This window comes from Calypte anna, chromosome 5A (genome assembly GCF_003957555.1).
Source record: "Calypte anna isolate BGI_N300 chromosome 5A, bCalAnn1_v1.p, whole genome shotgun sequence".
Taxonomy (NCBI): domain Eukaryota; kingdom Metazoa; phylum Chordata; class Aves; order Apodiformes; family Trochilidae; genus Calypte; species Calypte anna.
This window is the reverse complement of record NC_044251.1, coordinates 36,058,618-36,074,363: the sequence shown is the minus strand read 5'-3', so window position 1 is coordinate 36,074,363 and position 15,746 is coordinate 36,058,618. Positions and strand designations below refer to the sequence as shown.

Genomic DNA, 15,746 nt, shown 5'->3' with positions numbered 1-15,746 from the left:
TGTCTGGTCCTGCTCTTGCCTGGCAGTTTTTGGCCTCCTCTGCTCTCCTGATGCTTGAGTGTGCTCACCTGCTGCAAATCAAACAAGTGACGGTAGCCTGTGGTAAAGCAAACCTTAAAACAACGGGAAGGAGGGTAGCAGGCAGTAGGATTTCTGAAGAAATATTTGCTGCGGAAGAAAAGGAACATAAAACTATTGCTACTGTTTATATTTTTTGTCAGATAAACCGTTCTTATGCAATGTACATCACAAATGTTACCTGTGCTAGGGCAGTTTGGTAACATTTCTCTGTTTTGCCTCATTGGTTTGTTGTGTTGGAGCATCTGTGGAAATACCAGACTATGCCTGTAGGATTGGCAAGGAAGCTTTGCTGTCTGTAACAGTCTGGAGCAAATACAGACTCTGGAGTGTTGTCTCTGTATCCAGTGAGGTCACTGAGTATTTTTCATTTCTAATTAGGATGTTGAACTGAAGTACTTAGCTATGGGGCATTTACCTGAAAGCTTCTGATTATTGTTTGTTGAAAGGATCTGTTAATGAATGAAGGTGAAGTCAGTTTCTGTTGTGGATAGTACTGGAAACCTAATTTAATGAATGTAAGAAAATTAAGCTTTGAATACTTAAAGTAAATAATTCTGTAGGATTATTGGGTTTTCTGGTTAGTTTGTTTGTTGGTTTGGTTTTTTGTTTGTTTGCTGTTAGGTTTTTTCCATCAATATAGATGTATATTATATTTGAGTGAGAGGAGACTAGCTAAGAAAAATTGTTCACTCTCACAATTTCTCAGAACTTGCATCTGCTGTGGAAGTATCTTATTCAGGTGTGTAAGAGAAATGTCCTGAACTGCTTTCAAGTGCCTCTTCACTCTTCTGTATTTCTATCCCAGGATCAGTCTAGTTTGTTCTGGAGAACTGGTGTAAGATATTGAGACATCTACAAGAACTGGAGGAAAAACCAAGCATCAAAGGCAACAAGATGACTCTTTTCCCCCATTCTGAAGAGCAGACTTGCTTGAATTAAGTAGAAGTCCAATTACCAACAAATTACTTGTTTTCAAACCTGTGCAATTTAGCTTTTTGGTCTCACTTGCTGTTAAGTTGATAGGTTTGAATATTCTGCTTGAGGTAGCCTGGTTGTTTTAGTGAGAGACTATTTCTGTTCTTGGTAGTTTAATTCCATGTTCTGCAAGACTGGTTTGCTTGGGTAGGTCCACTGACTCCCAGAGGACTCTGCATTCAGGCTCCTTAGCATTGGCACGGATGCGTAAAGCAGCCTAAGTTTATGTTAATTTAAAATTCAAACTTAGTGTATTCTCCAGCCTTTCAGGGTATAAAAGTAGCAATTCCAGACCTTGAGTTTTTGTAACCCAAGTGTCACTGTGTGTGCTGCAAGTTATTTTAAAATAAGTGTTATTTCTGTAGTAGCCAACCCGGTCATTACAGAACGCTTAAGGTGGCTTTTGTTCCATGGTACCAGAAATTGGTTATTAAAGTTCTGTCTGGAATATTCTTCAGGCAAAAATATTAAGGAAGCAATTATTTCATAATTTACTTTGAGAAATATTTTACAATATTGATTTCACATTCTACCTAAAATAGGGTTTGCAATATTTTTATACTTTCTTTAGAGCTGAGATTGAGAGGGTTTATGGAGCTGTGTAATTGTTACATTAGTAATCCCAAGGAAGAAATAAATTGCTCAGGATTTGTACTCAGTGTCTTAGCCTTCCATGTACTTCTGTTGCCCTTCTTAATATAATCTGGCATGTTGTAAATTATACAGATGCTGACTATTGGCACAATAGGTTTTCATTTAATATTTCAATTCAATTACTCCATTTGACGTGTATCTTTTTTTCTTTCCTTTTTTTTTTTTTTGTCTTCCCTAATAGGTGCTGGCAAGACACCAACTTTAGGAGGAGGATTCCATGCCAATCTGGGAAAGGAGTCACGAGCACAAACTCTGCAGAATGGTACTTGCAAGCTTTAGTCTTGTTAATATGAATATTTTAATTATTATTATTAATAAGGTTGATTAAAATTAGTTCATAATTTTAAATGTGACCTCAAAACCTTGGCAGGCCACTCGTTATTCAGTGAGCAAGTCTGCCTAGTGCTGATTTCACATTGTGCTCTCCTTTGGTTGTTACACTTGATTTATGAGGTCAGGTAGCTGGCTGACAAAGGGTAATGGCACCTGACAATACTATCATAGTTGAAGAGGGCTTTTTCAAGGTTGACATGCCTATTGCACCTTTTTATTATCTGTAAACCTAATGAGATTTGTTATTTTATCAGTTCTCAGGGTTCTTAAATGCATTATCATGTTTAAGTATAATTGTTCAAATGCTTTTTTAAATGCAGTGTAAGTTGACATAATGCATGTATTTATGCACTTTATAGTAATTAAATGCTTAATACGTGACTGAACAGAGAGGTAAAATGGAAAAAAGATTTTAGTCTCCAGATTATGTAATAAATATCCTCATTACATGCTATATATTTTGAGATCTACATAATCTACACTTTTTTAAGATAGTGAATAAAAGCCGTTTTTATTGCAGAAACAGAATAGTATTCCTGTTTCAATTGCTGTTAATTGATATAAATGGACAGGAGTTGACATCTTTTGGATGATTAATACTCTCTCATGACTCTTGGAGATGATAGCTGATGGACTGTCACATCAAAGATTCAGAAGCTGATATGTAAATAGCCAAGGGATGTATAATATAATTTTAACTGATATTGTGCTTACATAGGTACACAAAAAATAAGATTGATCTGATATTACATCTCTATAGGTATAGAGAGGTTAAAGTTGATCCGTGTTACTGTAACATACCCAAATTGCTTTACTCAACATTATGCAGCTCATATATATACAGATTGTTTTATATGCAGAATGGTTTATTCACCTGTTTGTACTGAACAGTATTGAGCCATGATTTTTTGGCAGAGGAAAGCTTTCACTTTATGTGAGGCAGTTTCACTGTCAGGCCCAAAGGTACTATCTTACGAGTTTTAAAAATGCCTGTATAAAGCAGTGGAGTAAGACCCACTAGAATACCTTTTACAGTTAGTGAAGTTTGTGTTTGGATAAAGGCACTTTAATAAAAACTGTAATTTTGCACAAGCATTTTAAAAATAAATTGTCTCATTGTGCATAAGGACTGCCCAGTTCCTTGTCTTTAGTTATAGAAAAATAAAATGCTGAGGGGTGAAAATGCTGGCCTGTTGCTTCTTGGAGCGTTTGAATCCTTCAGAGTCCCTTTGGTTATGCTGAAAGTAATCACAATTAGACAGTGGAAGCATTTTTCTGGAGTCTAAACATGGCTGCTTTCTTGGATGAATGTTTGCTGGGAAATATGTCTGAGCATCTTCCTTCCCCACACCTTTTGTGCATGGGGCTCCCCTTATTGTATCCAATGACTCTGACTTGACTATGATCTGTCAGCATCGTATACAAGAATTTACAGTTGCTTTAAATGAAATTATTCCCCAAACAGTTTTGAAACAGGGAAATAATTTGTCTTTTCACTTAATCCTGTCTGAGACACTTTATGGTTTGTTTGGGTTTTTTGTTTGTTTGTTGTTTGGTTTTTTTTTGTGTGTGTGGCTACCTTTTATATAAGTTGGTCTTTGATTTCTGTAGCCAACCTGCATTTGTCATGTTGCCAATATGTCTCTGGGAAGCTTCTTTTCAGTGAGCAAAGTGACGTCCTTGCTCAGTCTCAGGGATGAGAATACCAGTTGATATTTCAGGTAAAGCAATTGGTGTTTGAGAGGTTTTTCTTTCTGCTGCAGTATAATGAGCTAGTTGTCTGCTGCATTTAGTTGCATTTTTAGCTTTATGTAGTTTTTAATTGCAAATTGAACTATGGCAGAGGAATTAGTATATCTCACCTTATCACTGTACTTGTGATCATGTCTTATTTTGATGAAATTGTGTTAATACCCATTGTATTTAGACTTGAAAGTGTAGCAAGGTAAATTAATATATTTGATATATTTTAAATAAAGTGAAACTGAAGTAAACTGCTAGTTGACTATATTAAAAATGAACAGTTATCCTTGGAGTGCTATGCTGTCTGATCAGAAAAAATGTTTAGTTACTTATTTGATGATGGAACTGGTTTGCATTTCCATAATTAACTGAGTTGCAGATGAACTGCTGAAATTAGCTCCCATCAGTGCTGGCCCAGAACAACTTGTGAGCAAGCTTCAGGAGGGCTGTTCCTGCAGCTCCCTGATGGTCAAGGCTGCATCCTGCCTCCAGTAGTGTAAGCCCAAGATTTTCTCCTACACTAGGCAAGCTATTGCCGAAGGGAAGAACCAGCCTCTGGAAAGCAGGGATGGCCCCAGAGCCTGGGTTGGGCTGGAGTTTTTCCCCAGAGAGCATTGGAGAGCAGCTGGGAGCGTGTGTGTGTGTGGTCTGAGAGCTCTCACACTGTGCCTGGTCTGCTTGCCAGCAACCTGCAGGCTTGTCATGATGTGGGGAAAAGTCCAGCAATGGAGCAGGGACTTGATGTTTTTTTTTTATAAACAACAACCTCCCCCTGTTTTCCTTTCCCTCCCCCATGGAGTCTGGGCCAACTTCTCCCTTGCTGTACTGTCTGTGTTTTCAGGAGAGGTGATTTGGCCTCACTGTCTCATTTAGTCACTAGCAGAGCAGTTAGGTTTGGATGAATGTATGATACTGCTGTTTTTTGAGGCTCCTAATGAAAGGATGTTTAGAACTAGATGAAAAACAGTTTTTCATTAGAATACCCATGGCAAGTTTACAAGTTTATTTTTTTTTCTTGGATTCTAAAGTGAAGAAGTGCAGCAGTAACATCTACCAATTGCTAAGCAGTTCTGGACCCTTCAACAAAACAGTTACTTTGTGTATTGGTGTTTTTATGTGTGTGTATATGTGCTAAACAAAGTCATGGGCAAACCCTGAAGGCTCTGTAGTTCCTAGTTTTGCATCAGAATGTCTCACGCACAGAGCTAAGTCTCCCTTGTCACACACCCTTTGCTGTATATTTCCTCACTGTTTATAATGTGATGGTGCATGGCAGAACGTATTCTCTGCCTTTCTTTCTTTCCTGAACCAGCTGATGTTTGTGGGTGTTTGTTTGGGAACTGGCTGCTTATAAAAACTGGAATCTTGTTTACACTTGTTGAAGTATTTATGCAGGAAGGTCCTAATACTGTCCTATTTGTTCATAATCAGGTTGATTTTTCAGTGTGGTACTGTGCTGAGTGCTCTGAGCTCTGCAAGTTCAGCAAGCTCATGTCCACAGAATGCTTCCTATCTGTTCATTTAGAGCTCATTTTTGTATTAACAACCTGCACATCTATGAGATGATGTGAAGGGTTGTTTCAACTGTGTTTGAAAAGATTTAACAAAATAGCCAAACAGTACTGTTCTTGTGAGAAAGAATTATGAATAAAATAGTAGCTCTGAACAGAGACCCTTTGACAAGACTGCTTCTGTTGCTTGAGCCTCTTCAAATTCCTACAGTATTGTCCTAGGTTTATGGTTACTTACAGGGCTGAAATGCAGAGTTCTTTAATTCTCATTTTACAGCTCTGTGCTGCATTGCATAATCTCTCTAAATAGCTGGTTTATTCTTGTTTCCTTGCAGGCAATCTGCTCTCACAATATCCATGTCAGACTCATAGTTACAAGGGAGTTGTTCTTGACTAGGAGCTCTGATACCTTCAGTAGTCTTCAAGTGGCCAAAAAGAAAAGGGAGAGGGGAAAGAAGGTCAATGGCATGATTATAATTTGAAAGCTTCAGTTGCAGATAGTCAAATTTGGTTGAGACTGAGTTTGAAGATTGCAGCTGCATCTAGGTTAATCCAATTTTTGAACTGTTAATGCTGTATTTTTAGTAATTTCTTTAAGTGAGTGTGTGTTTTCCCTCTGTCCCCTTAAATATTAAAATACTGGTGGCTGTATTTTGGTGCTAAATGGGAAGGCATTTCTGAAGATGTTCACTAATTGATTTTTTACTGTTTACATTTAAACAGCTTGCTTAATTCTTTAACCTTTGTCATCAGCACTATTTTCATAGCTGGTTTATTACAAGTGATTATGGAGGACTCTACTTCCTTCTAGAACTATACAGCATGATTTAAACCAGGACAATATGTTATAGGCATAAAGAGCAGAAGGATCCAAGAAGAGGAACAGAGAACACTATTTAACAAAATTGAAACGAGAGGAGAGGCAAGGCCTAGTAGAATCCTAGAATAACTTACTTTGTAAGGGACCTCCAGATGTCCATAAGGGGGTGGCTTTGGAACTGTGTTAAGCTGCTCAGAGCCTGGTGTAGCTGAGCTTGGAGTATCCCCAAGGAAGGATATGGTACAGTCTCCCTGGACAACCTGTTCTTTTATGCTTGACCACCCTCACCATATAGAGTTTTTTCATTGCATCTAGTTAGAACTTAGTTTGATGAAATGTAATTCTTGTCTCTTGTCCTTTTGCTGTGCATCTCTGATGATTCTGGCTCCATTTTCTTTATAACTTGCCACTGAGTAGCTGAGGACATCAGTGAGACCTCCCTCTTAGTTTTCTCATCTTAAGACTGAGCAGATTTAGCTCTTGGCCTCATGCCATGTGCTCCAGTCTATTAATCATCTTAGCATCATCTTTGTTGGTTTTTTCCAGTATGTCAGTGCCTGGGCTGCTGTAGAGGAGTCTTGAACTGGACAAAGTACTCTAAATACAGTCTTGCAGGTGCTGAACAGGGGATAGTAATTGCTTCCCTTGTCCTGCTGGCTGCAGTCTTAATAATGAAGCTCCAGGATGCAGTTTGTCTTCACCACTGCAAGTGAGTACTGCTTGGTCATGGTCGTCTTTCTGTCCCTGAGGATCTACAGATGCTTTTCTGCAGAGTTACCCTCTAGCCAGTCCCCAGCCTGTGTGGTTGCCTGCAGTTTTCCTGTCCCAGGTGCAGAAAAGGAATTTAATTTGCCTTGTTGAACTTCATGAGGTTTCTGTGAGCTCATTTCTGCAGCATCTTAAGATTCATCTGAATATCTGCTCTGTTCATCAGTGTATTGACCACTGTCCCAGTGTGATGTTTTCTGCAGGCTGGCAAGGGGAGGCTTCTGTCCCATAGTCCATGTTGTTAGTGAAAGCCTCATCAGTATTGACCTCAGTATCAGTCTCATGGCTCAGTGCTGACCTCTACCCTTTGGACTTGGCCAGATTTTCACCCAACTTGTAGTTCACTTGTCAAGTCTATCTCCTCAGTTTGGCTACCAGATTACTAAAGGAGAATGGTGAAATGGGGTGAAGGAAGAGCAGTAGTTACTTTTTACTTTGATTGCAGTGTGGCTTTTATTCCAGTCAGAGACAGTCTGCTCTTGTTAAATCTATTCTGGCAGTTCTCAATTACTTTCTTACCTTTTGTGTGTCTGCAAATGGTTTCTGGATAGATAAGATTTGTTCCATGCCCTTCCAACAAGCTGAATGGAGGCTGACTTACCTCTAGTGTCCTCCTTCTCCCTCTGGAAGAAAAGCCTGATGCTTGCTGCCTTCTAGTCAGAGTGAATAACCTCTGGTTCTTCCCTGAAGAAGGAGCTCTTTTTCCCAGCTCCCTTATCATCCTCAGTTGCATCCCAACTGGTCTACTTAACTCCTGTATGTAGATCTTGCTTACCTGAGCCTTTGTTCAGTCTTCTTTACCATGGGTAATGGTTCTCTTCCTCCAAACTCACAGAGACCCATGAGATCTGAAAACAGACCTCACAACAGAGACCAGGGAGACTCAGGATCTGCTCTGAAGCCAAGCTGCCACACATCCTTCCTGCCCAACTTCCTGCACATCAACGGGGAGTGCTGTGCTTTGGGGAGATTGTACTTCAAGACTGACCAATCTTCCTGGCTTGCTTGATCTTGATCTGAGGTCCCTTCCAACCCGGCTAATTCTATGATTCTATGATCTTCATCAAACCTTAAGAGGTCCTGCTTACCACTGCTCTAAACAAACTGAAGCCTGCCCTCTGAAATCTAGGGTTGTGATTAATGCTACCCATCTTCCTCACACCTATCAAGATCTTATACTTTATCATCTCAGGGTTGCTGTAACTGAGCCTGCCATCAAACTTTAAATTCTCTACCACTTCATCCGTTCTAGAGAAGGTTAGGTGTTCCCCTACTTGACATGTTCCTGGCATGCTCTAGGGGGCCACTGTGTTGCTTGAGACCCACTATGATTCCCTTCCAGCAAATGTTGAGGTGGCTGCAGTTCACCATGAGAACCAGAACATGTTGCTGTTGTCTGAAGAAGGCTTCATCTTTGAGATCTAGAACGGGTGCATTTGACTCTTTTCCTTTCGTCTTGCCTCTCATCCAGACCCATTAACTCTTTATTGGCCTGCCACTTGTTTTTCAGCAGAGCTTCACACATTCAGTCTGTTACTCTGTGTAAAACAAGTCTCCTGTCACCTTCCCTGTCTGTCCTTGTTATGGAGCCTGTAACCATCTCATTACTCCAGTCAGGTGAGCTGTTACACCCCTGTCTGTTGCCACCCAGTGAATTTGTAGGTTTGTGGTTGTGCATAGCCTTTGAATTCTTCCAGATTGTTTCCATTGCTGGATGCAGTCTTTTCTGGCTCTTTCTCCTGGATCAACTGCTATCTCAGGCTGAAATTTCAATTATGAAACTTCCAGTCTAGTCTCTCTTCCATTTTTTTGGTCCTTCTTGCTTTCATTTCTGTTGGGATAGAAACTAATCCTAATCCTCTCATCTCTACCTTTATTGGGTTTTCTCTTACTGTCTTCTAAACTAACCATTGCTTAAACTTCTCCTTTTCTGGCTTTGTCTTGTATCCTTCTGAATTTCTTTACTCCCTAGGGCTTTGAAAGACTTCCTTTTCTAGCCAGACCATTGCTTCAGTTTTACCCTCTTTAATCTCTTTACTGCCTTGTCCCTTATGAGTCCTTTGTTATCATTAGCAACTTCTGTCTCATTCATTTCCCTCATATTTCCATTTGATCTGTTAACTTTCTCCATTTCTCATTGAAGGAGGATAAAGAGCATCTTCCCCTTTTCATTTAGGGTGATCTTACATGTTTTTTGTGTGTGGATGTGTTTCGTTATGGTTTTTGTCCTTGTTTCAAATGCAACTTTGTTTTATTCTCAGCATACCACTTCCATCTAGTCCCATGTCATGACTTGAGTTAGGGTGGGATTCAGCTGGCAAAGTTTAGATGTCTGGGTGAGCTCATCATCCTGAACTCCTCTCAAGGTCTCTACAAAGAGGCAGACAGATTTAGGGTGTGATTAAGTGAATCTGAAAGGAAGTTCAATGACTCAGTCTTAAGTGTCTGTTTCTCTTCACTCACTGAAAGGAAGTCTAGATTGACTAAGCTCAGATGCTGGTTTCTGAAGATAAGGGTGATGAATCCTAGGCTTTAGTGTCTGCTTATGTTTCTCCTTTTTGACACAAACTTAATATGGCCAAAACTTAATTTTGCAGTTGCGTCCTAGTGCTCTGCCCTTCTACTTGTTAACAAGTTCAAGCTTCCTCCCTTTGAGGCTACTCCCAGCTCTCCCTCCTGTTTTGTACATCCATCCTTTTCAGCGTCTGCTAAAACATGGATGTGTCCTACCTGTAACATGTATCTGTTTCTTGCACTATTGCTACTTTTCCTTTGTGAGCAGAGCATGCTCCAGAGCCAGGAAAGCAGTGAAGTTGTGACCTGGAATGTTAAATCTTTGGCACCTCAACTTCTTCATCAATTATTTTCCTACCCTGTTTGCCATTTTACGTTTGTGATCACTGTTATGTATCACACAACGGTTCAGTGGGGAGCCTTTCTGATGTTCCCAGGCTGTCATGTTTGTGTTCCATTTTCCTGGACCTCTTTTCTTCTGAGTCTTGCTTGAATGTTGGTAGTTTTAGGCTTTCCTGGTACTTTGACGCAGGCTCTACCAAGTCACAGAAGCATAAGCTGCAGTTCAGATACTGGAGTCCCTTCAGGATATCTTGGTACTTTGCACACATTTCTCAGAGCTTAAGCTTTCAGGGTTTGCAGGCAGCTGCACTAATCAGCAAGGAGTTGGAGACAGGCAAATCACTTATTTAAGAAAAACAAACAGAAGAACCCCCAGAGGTAGAAAACCCACTTTTTAGCCAGCATAAGTTATTCCAAGAATTTGGATAAAAGCAGAAGAATGTATTTCCTTGCCTGTTTCCTTATTACTCTGGGAGACCCATGGTGTTTGATTCAGAGGCATCTGAGGAAGCTGGGATCCTCTTGGTACTGGTGGTACTGGTACTTTCCTCCAGCACATGGAGTATCTCTTTCAGGTGGCTGATGAGATCCTGTGCTTCATGATCTCCAGTTATCTTTGTTAAAAGACCAGTCAAGTTCACCAGCTGGTCTGGGACAACCTTTGATTATGCATTGATTAATTAGTTCCTAATTGAATTCAGATTTGAAAAATTTTATTCTCTTAAGCCTTGGCCATCTTTGTGAGGTTTTTAGGGAATGATGATTGAAAGACCTTTCTCTGCTAGCAATGCAGTAAAATGGCAGTATCAAGGAGAGAAATCCATGTATGCTTTAATGAGATCTGTTATGTTTCTAATGAAGAAGGTCAGAGATCCTTACATAACAGGTAACAAAATGGTAGGATGGACATGTTAAAACTTTAAGTACAGAATCCCACTTGGTTGAAATGAATCAAAATTTGCTGATCTTCCTTCTTCTGTTCCTGTGTTTGCTTAGCTAGAAAAGGCACTTCTAAAATGCCTTGGAGTTGTTTGGTCAGTCTTTACGTAGACTCAGAATGACCTCTTGCTACTTTTAATTTTGAGGATTGCCCTTCAAGTTGAAAAATTAAAGAAAAAAATCAAAGTCTTCATCAAATGAGTTAACAGATGACTTCTGTTGTCACAACTAGTAACAAAAAAGATTTGTGTGTTCAGTGACTTTGAATTGGGCTGTTTGTGACTCTGGAGTTAAAGGAGTCTTTCATGATTCCTTTGCTCTGTCTCCTCTCCTGTCTGCTCTGTCTCTCAGTTTATTAGTTGGCTGTGGGCAGGGAAAGTGTTGTGCCAGGGAAGCACAAATCTCTGCTCCATTTTGACAAATATAAGAAGAAATGCCTTCTAAAATTCTTCATGCTTGTCAAATTTCTTGCTTGGATATTGAAGTTTTGGCTCTTGTATCTTAACATTTTTCCTTGTTAACTGACAAATTTTTGTGACATGGAATAGGACAATATATATCACATTTGTGCAATTCACTGACAGAGATTTATCTCCCTATAGCCTTGTGTAGATAATTGGAACCTGTCATTTCTCTTGAGTGTAACTCTTTACTTAAACACAGTTTACCTAGCAGGCTAATGTTTATTAAAACATTTGCTTTTTACATTACCATTCAGAAGGAGATGAACTTGCATATTAATAGGTCTATGTTCCTTGTACTGTGTGACAGAAAACAGGGAACTGCTTCTCCTCCTTCCTACCCCTCTACTGATTTCTATAAAATTCTGTGCTAGTAATCTTCCTCTTCTAGCAAGCTCTGTATTATACCACTTGAGCTTTGGAAGGTTGTTAGACAAGCTTAAATTATACCTCAGGTAACATCTCTTTAGTTTAACTGTTTTTTAAGGGAAAATATGTATAGCACTTACATGCCATAGGACCATCTTTTAAATGTTTAAACGTGAGTTTTGAAGCATTTATGTCATTTTGCATGCTCTGTGGTTCAAAATCCAAGGGTGGGAACCTGCTCCAAAAACAAACAAACAAGCCAACTAACAAACAAAGCCTTCAGAAAAACAAACCCCAGCCCCATCGTGAGCCAGAACAATTCTGCACACACAGACAAGTTGTTTTGAACCTGGATGATTGCTGTGCTGCTGACAGGTAGCTGTGGGAGGCTGGAGAGCTGGTGTGCTGCATGGGTGGGAATCAGCTGTTGTGTAAAGGGCTGGGAATTCTTGGAGTGGTGTTGCCATCAGAGGCCTTCATCACTTAGAGCTGCAGCTCTGGTGGAGTCCAGTTCCATGATAAGCATCTCTAACAGCAAAGCTGGTTTGATCCCTGCCTTTCCCATCCTTCAGCTACTCTCTCCCATTCCCCTCTTCCAAATGTGTTCAGCCTTACTTTGGGCAATGCTTCCATTTACTGGGGCAGTGAAAAGATCTGGGTTTGCAAGCAAATTAAAAAAAAAAATAAAAAGAACCAATGCTTTTTTTTTTTAAATTTTCGTATTTCCCTTTGATCATTTCACTCCCCCACATACCACCACAGCGTGGGAGAGGGAATGGATGCCATAGAGATGAGCAGGAGCCTCTTAAATCAGCTTTGCAGAAGGAGAGGCTGAATGCAGGACCCCACTGCGACTCTTTCAGATTTCATTTTTTTTCAAACATGTATTTATAACCTATAACCCACTGTCCTGTTACGTTCAGTCCTGCACAGTCAGAGTGAAGGAAGGTGTTTTCTGTTCTTTTTGGCTTGACTTAATATGTGTGGGAAGCTTTTTAGAAATGTTCTGTTCATTGACTGCTGCTAGCAGATGGATGCTCTCTGCTTGAAGTGCCTCAGGCCTTTATATCTTCAGTTCTCTCCCCTTCCCTCCTCCCAGCACACACCCTGGAGTGTGCAGGCTGTGCTAATTTAGTTGCAATTTAAAGAGTGATGAAGAAGAAATGCTCAACTCTAATAGAATTCTTGTCACTCGCAGCATCTTTAGGGAGTACTTTTTCATTTCAGGATCCTTAAGGATTTTTGCAGCAAAGTGCATTAGATGTTCCTCAGTGCTTTGCTGGAACAGCAGTAAAGTTCTAAATGCATTAGGACCAAAATGATAATTCTGTTTATATATTAATTCAGAATATGCAGCATGTATGACATCCAGTTTGATTTTTTTCTAAGTGATTTTAAAAGCTGAGGCTTGACTGTTTCTGATTCTGAGGTGACCTTTCATCTGTATGAACTATAAACCAAATCTTTAAACAAACAGGTCATTAACCTACCAAGTTAAAACATTTGAAGCACTTCTTGAATTTTACTAAGCTGCCTGTTGCTGTGTCAAAAGCTTTCCCCACTTACCAATAGATGCTGGCTTTGAGGACTTGCTTAATTTATGATCAGAATCACAAAATGTTACTATTCACTGATACAAATTGCATGCATTTTTTACTGAAAAGAATTCCAAACTGTGCACATCCAGGATTAAAATATGTTCCATGCTGATTAATATGCCTTAGCTTAGTGGATGCCTTAAAAATACTGTGCTGCTGAGATCACCAGGTGGTGCTGTTACACACTGCTTACAACACTGAAAATAAGCTTAAATTCTGCCATTGTCATAGTTACTCAACTGTAATTTCATGGGAGGAGTGGTAAGAGAATTGATTTCATTAATAATGTCTTTAAAGTAGAGCTTTTCCTCAAAATTGTGGGTTTACTCTTCTCCTAGCTGCTCACAGTGAAATTCCCACACATAGGATAGGAATGGTATATAGGAAGTTGAAAGCTGGGTGAGTGGGACCATTCTGGGGGTGTAGCCTCTGTGATTCTTTCCTGGGCACTGAGTTCATGAAGGTTCTCCTTAGGTCATGAGGGAGGATAACATGCAGGTATAAGAATAGAGTGGTGTCTGAACAAGATGAGCATAACTTGTTTCCTGAATGACTTTTAATTTCATGAGTTCTGAAGGGCAAGAAATCCAGCCTGCTCTAGAAAGAGGCTCCTATGAAAAAAAAAAAATTAAATCCAAGCTCCTATATACAGCTTCTTTTTATATCTTCAATAGTTATAATGTTCTTCATCTTACTTAGAAAAACCTTAAGGTCATGAATATAAAATAAAGTTATTCTTTTTCTCCCTACAGTTGTACTGTAATTAGAGTTGTAAAGTTGCTTTTTTTCCTAAGGCTTTGCAGAACTGGCTATTTCTGGAGAAATTCTGGAGTGGGAAATAATGAGTTTAAAGTTGCTAACTATTCTTTTAAGATTTCTTCCAAACCCCCCGACCCCCCCATCCAATAATTGGATACTGAATAATCGAATACTCAATTGAATCAGTGTGAACAGTAAGGACAGCCAAGTACTGGTCTGCACAGACTAAATCTAAGTACCACCAACCACATAGGTAGAAATGATGGAAGTTTAATTGCAGGAGGGTGGGGGAAGAATTGTTAAATGCATAAGTCTCCTGAAGGCACTAATATTGCTGTCACTTTCCTGCTGTCATTCCTGCACTGAGAATGTAACAGAAATCATATTGTTTCCTACACAGGGAATTTGCTATAGAAATTGTGAGCAAGCAACAGAGAGACAGAAGCCCAGCACAGTCTCCTCAAACCCATGCTCCAGTGTGGATAAGGACTGCCAGGAGTGTGGCAGGATCTGGGTTCAGCAAGCTTTTGAGTTGTTTTGACCTGTTTTTGAGCTATGCTGTTTAGACCTACTCTGGGTGTCAGCGGGAGCTGTGTTTGCTTGGCACTATTGCTTGGGATTCCAAATGTGTACCTAGAAGTCTGGCTTTAATCATCTAGACTCAAAGCCTTCATGCTGTTGTAACAAAGCTATCCCAAACAAACACAGAATAAATTAAGTGAAAAAAGTAATTGATAGCTTAGCTGTTTAAAGTCAGTTCAGAGGATTCCCGCATTTTCAACCCAAAGAGGCTTCTCTTAAGTTTGAGCAACAGGAAAATCAAAAATGGTGTTTTCTTAAAAGGACATTAGCAGTGAGTGCAGCAAAACAAGTGGCTAATTATATTCAAATATGCGATTCTCTAAGAAATTATGCTAATTAGTATATAAAATTTTTTTTAATAAAATCAATTAGAAATGGGATTTTTAGAACAAAGCAGTATAATCTTCTTTTATGTGCTTTAAACCCACAGAGTTGTTTCGTAGTACTTTCAGGGAGTATATTATAAAATGGATATTAAGAAAGTGGTTTAGGATCATAGTTCTAGTTCCTGGGGGTATATATAAAGCTGGGTTCTTGGACAGGAATTAGACACACGTGTCCTTCTGTGTGACTGCCATTCATTAGACAGAATGCATATGAGTAGTATTTACATTGTATCATAGATATGCTATTTGATTGCTATTGTAAATCAATATTTGTGGAAAGCACATTTTTTACAGGAGGATTAATGAGCTGGGTATTACTACAAAGGGAATTGTATAAGGAAGGTGCAGTAGTTGCACTTCGCTTTATAGGCCATTTAGGATGAATTTCTGAGAATGGGTTGTTCTCCAGACACTGGTTGTTAGATCTGGTCTGACAGGTTTTTTTTTGTGGGTTGTTTTTGGGTTTTTTAGGTTTGTCCATTTGTTTTTAATAGGAGTATAGAACTGAACTCAAAGGTCACTTGTGTCCTGTGCTTGTAAATTGCCATATGAGACACAGCCATCTAATATTGGTCCTTTTTAGAAAGCTTTGTATTATCTTGCCTAAAAGGGAGATATAAATACTGCAGAATCTCCTGCCACACTGTCATGGAGTAGCATAGGTACTAAGCATGGGTGTTCATCCTTAGTAGTCATCTTGGTACTTATTTTTAGGGGCTTGTGGAGCAATTTGATGCAGAAAGGCTTTTTTTTCTTCCTTTGGGCTTGCTTGCATACATGTATAAGCTTGAACGGTTGCTTTATCCATGATAAAAGACGCTTTCTAAGTCATGTTAGGAAATGGATTTTTCTTCTGGAATGTGTATACTGCATCTTTTGAGGGAGTACATGGACAGCTGTAAACTCCTGCT

General features: G+C 39.4%; 1 protein-coding gene across 1 annotated transcript in view; it reads left to right on the top strand.

The window, feature by feature from the left end:
- BRF1 (BRF1 RNA polymerase III transcription initiation factor subunit) overlaps nt 1-15,746 on the top strand; it is a 168,363-nt gene that overhangs the window by 11,550 nt on the left and 141,067 nt on the right. Inside the window, 1 exon segment of the mRNA XM_030451588.1 lies at nt 1,892-1,972. Coding sequence (XP_030307448.1) covers nt 1,892-1,972 — 81 coding nt within the window.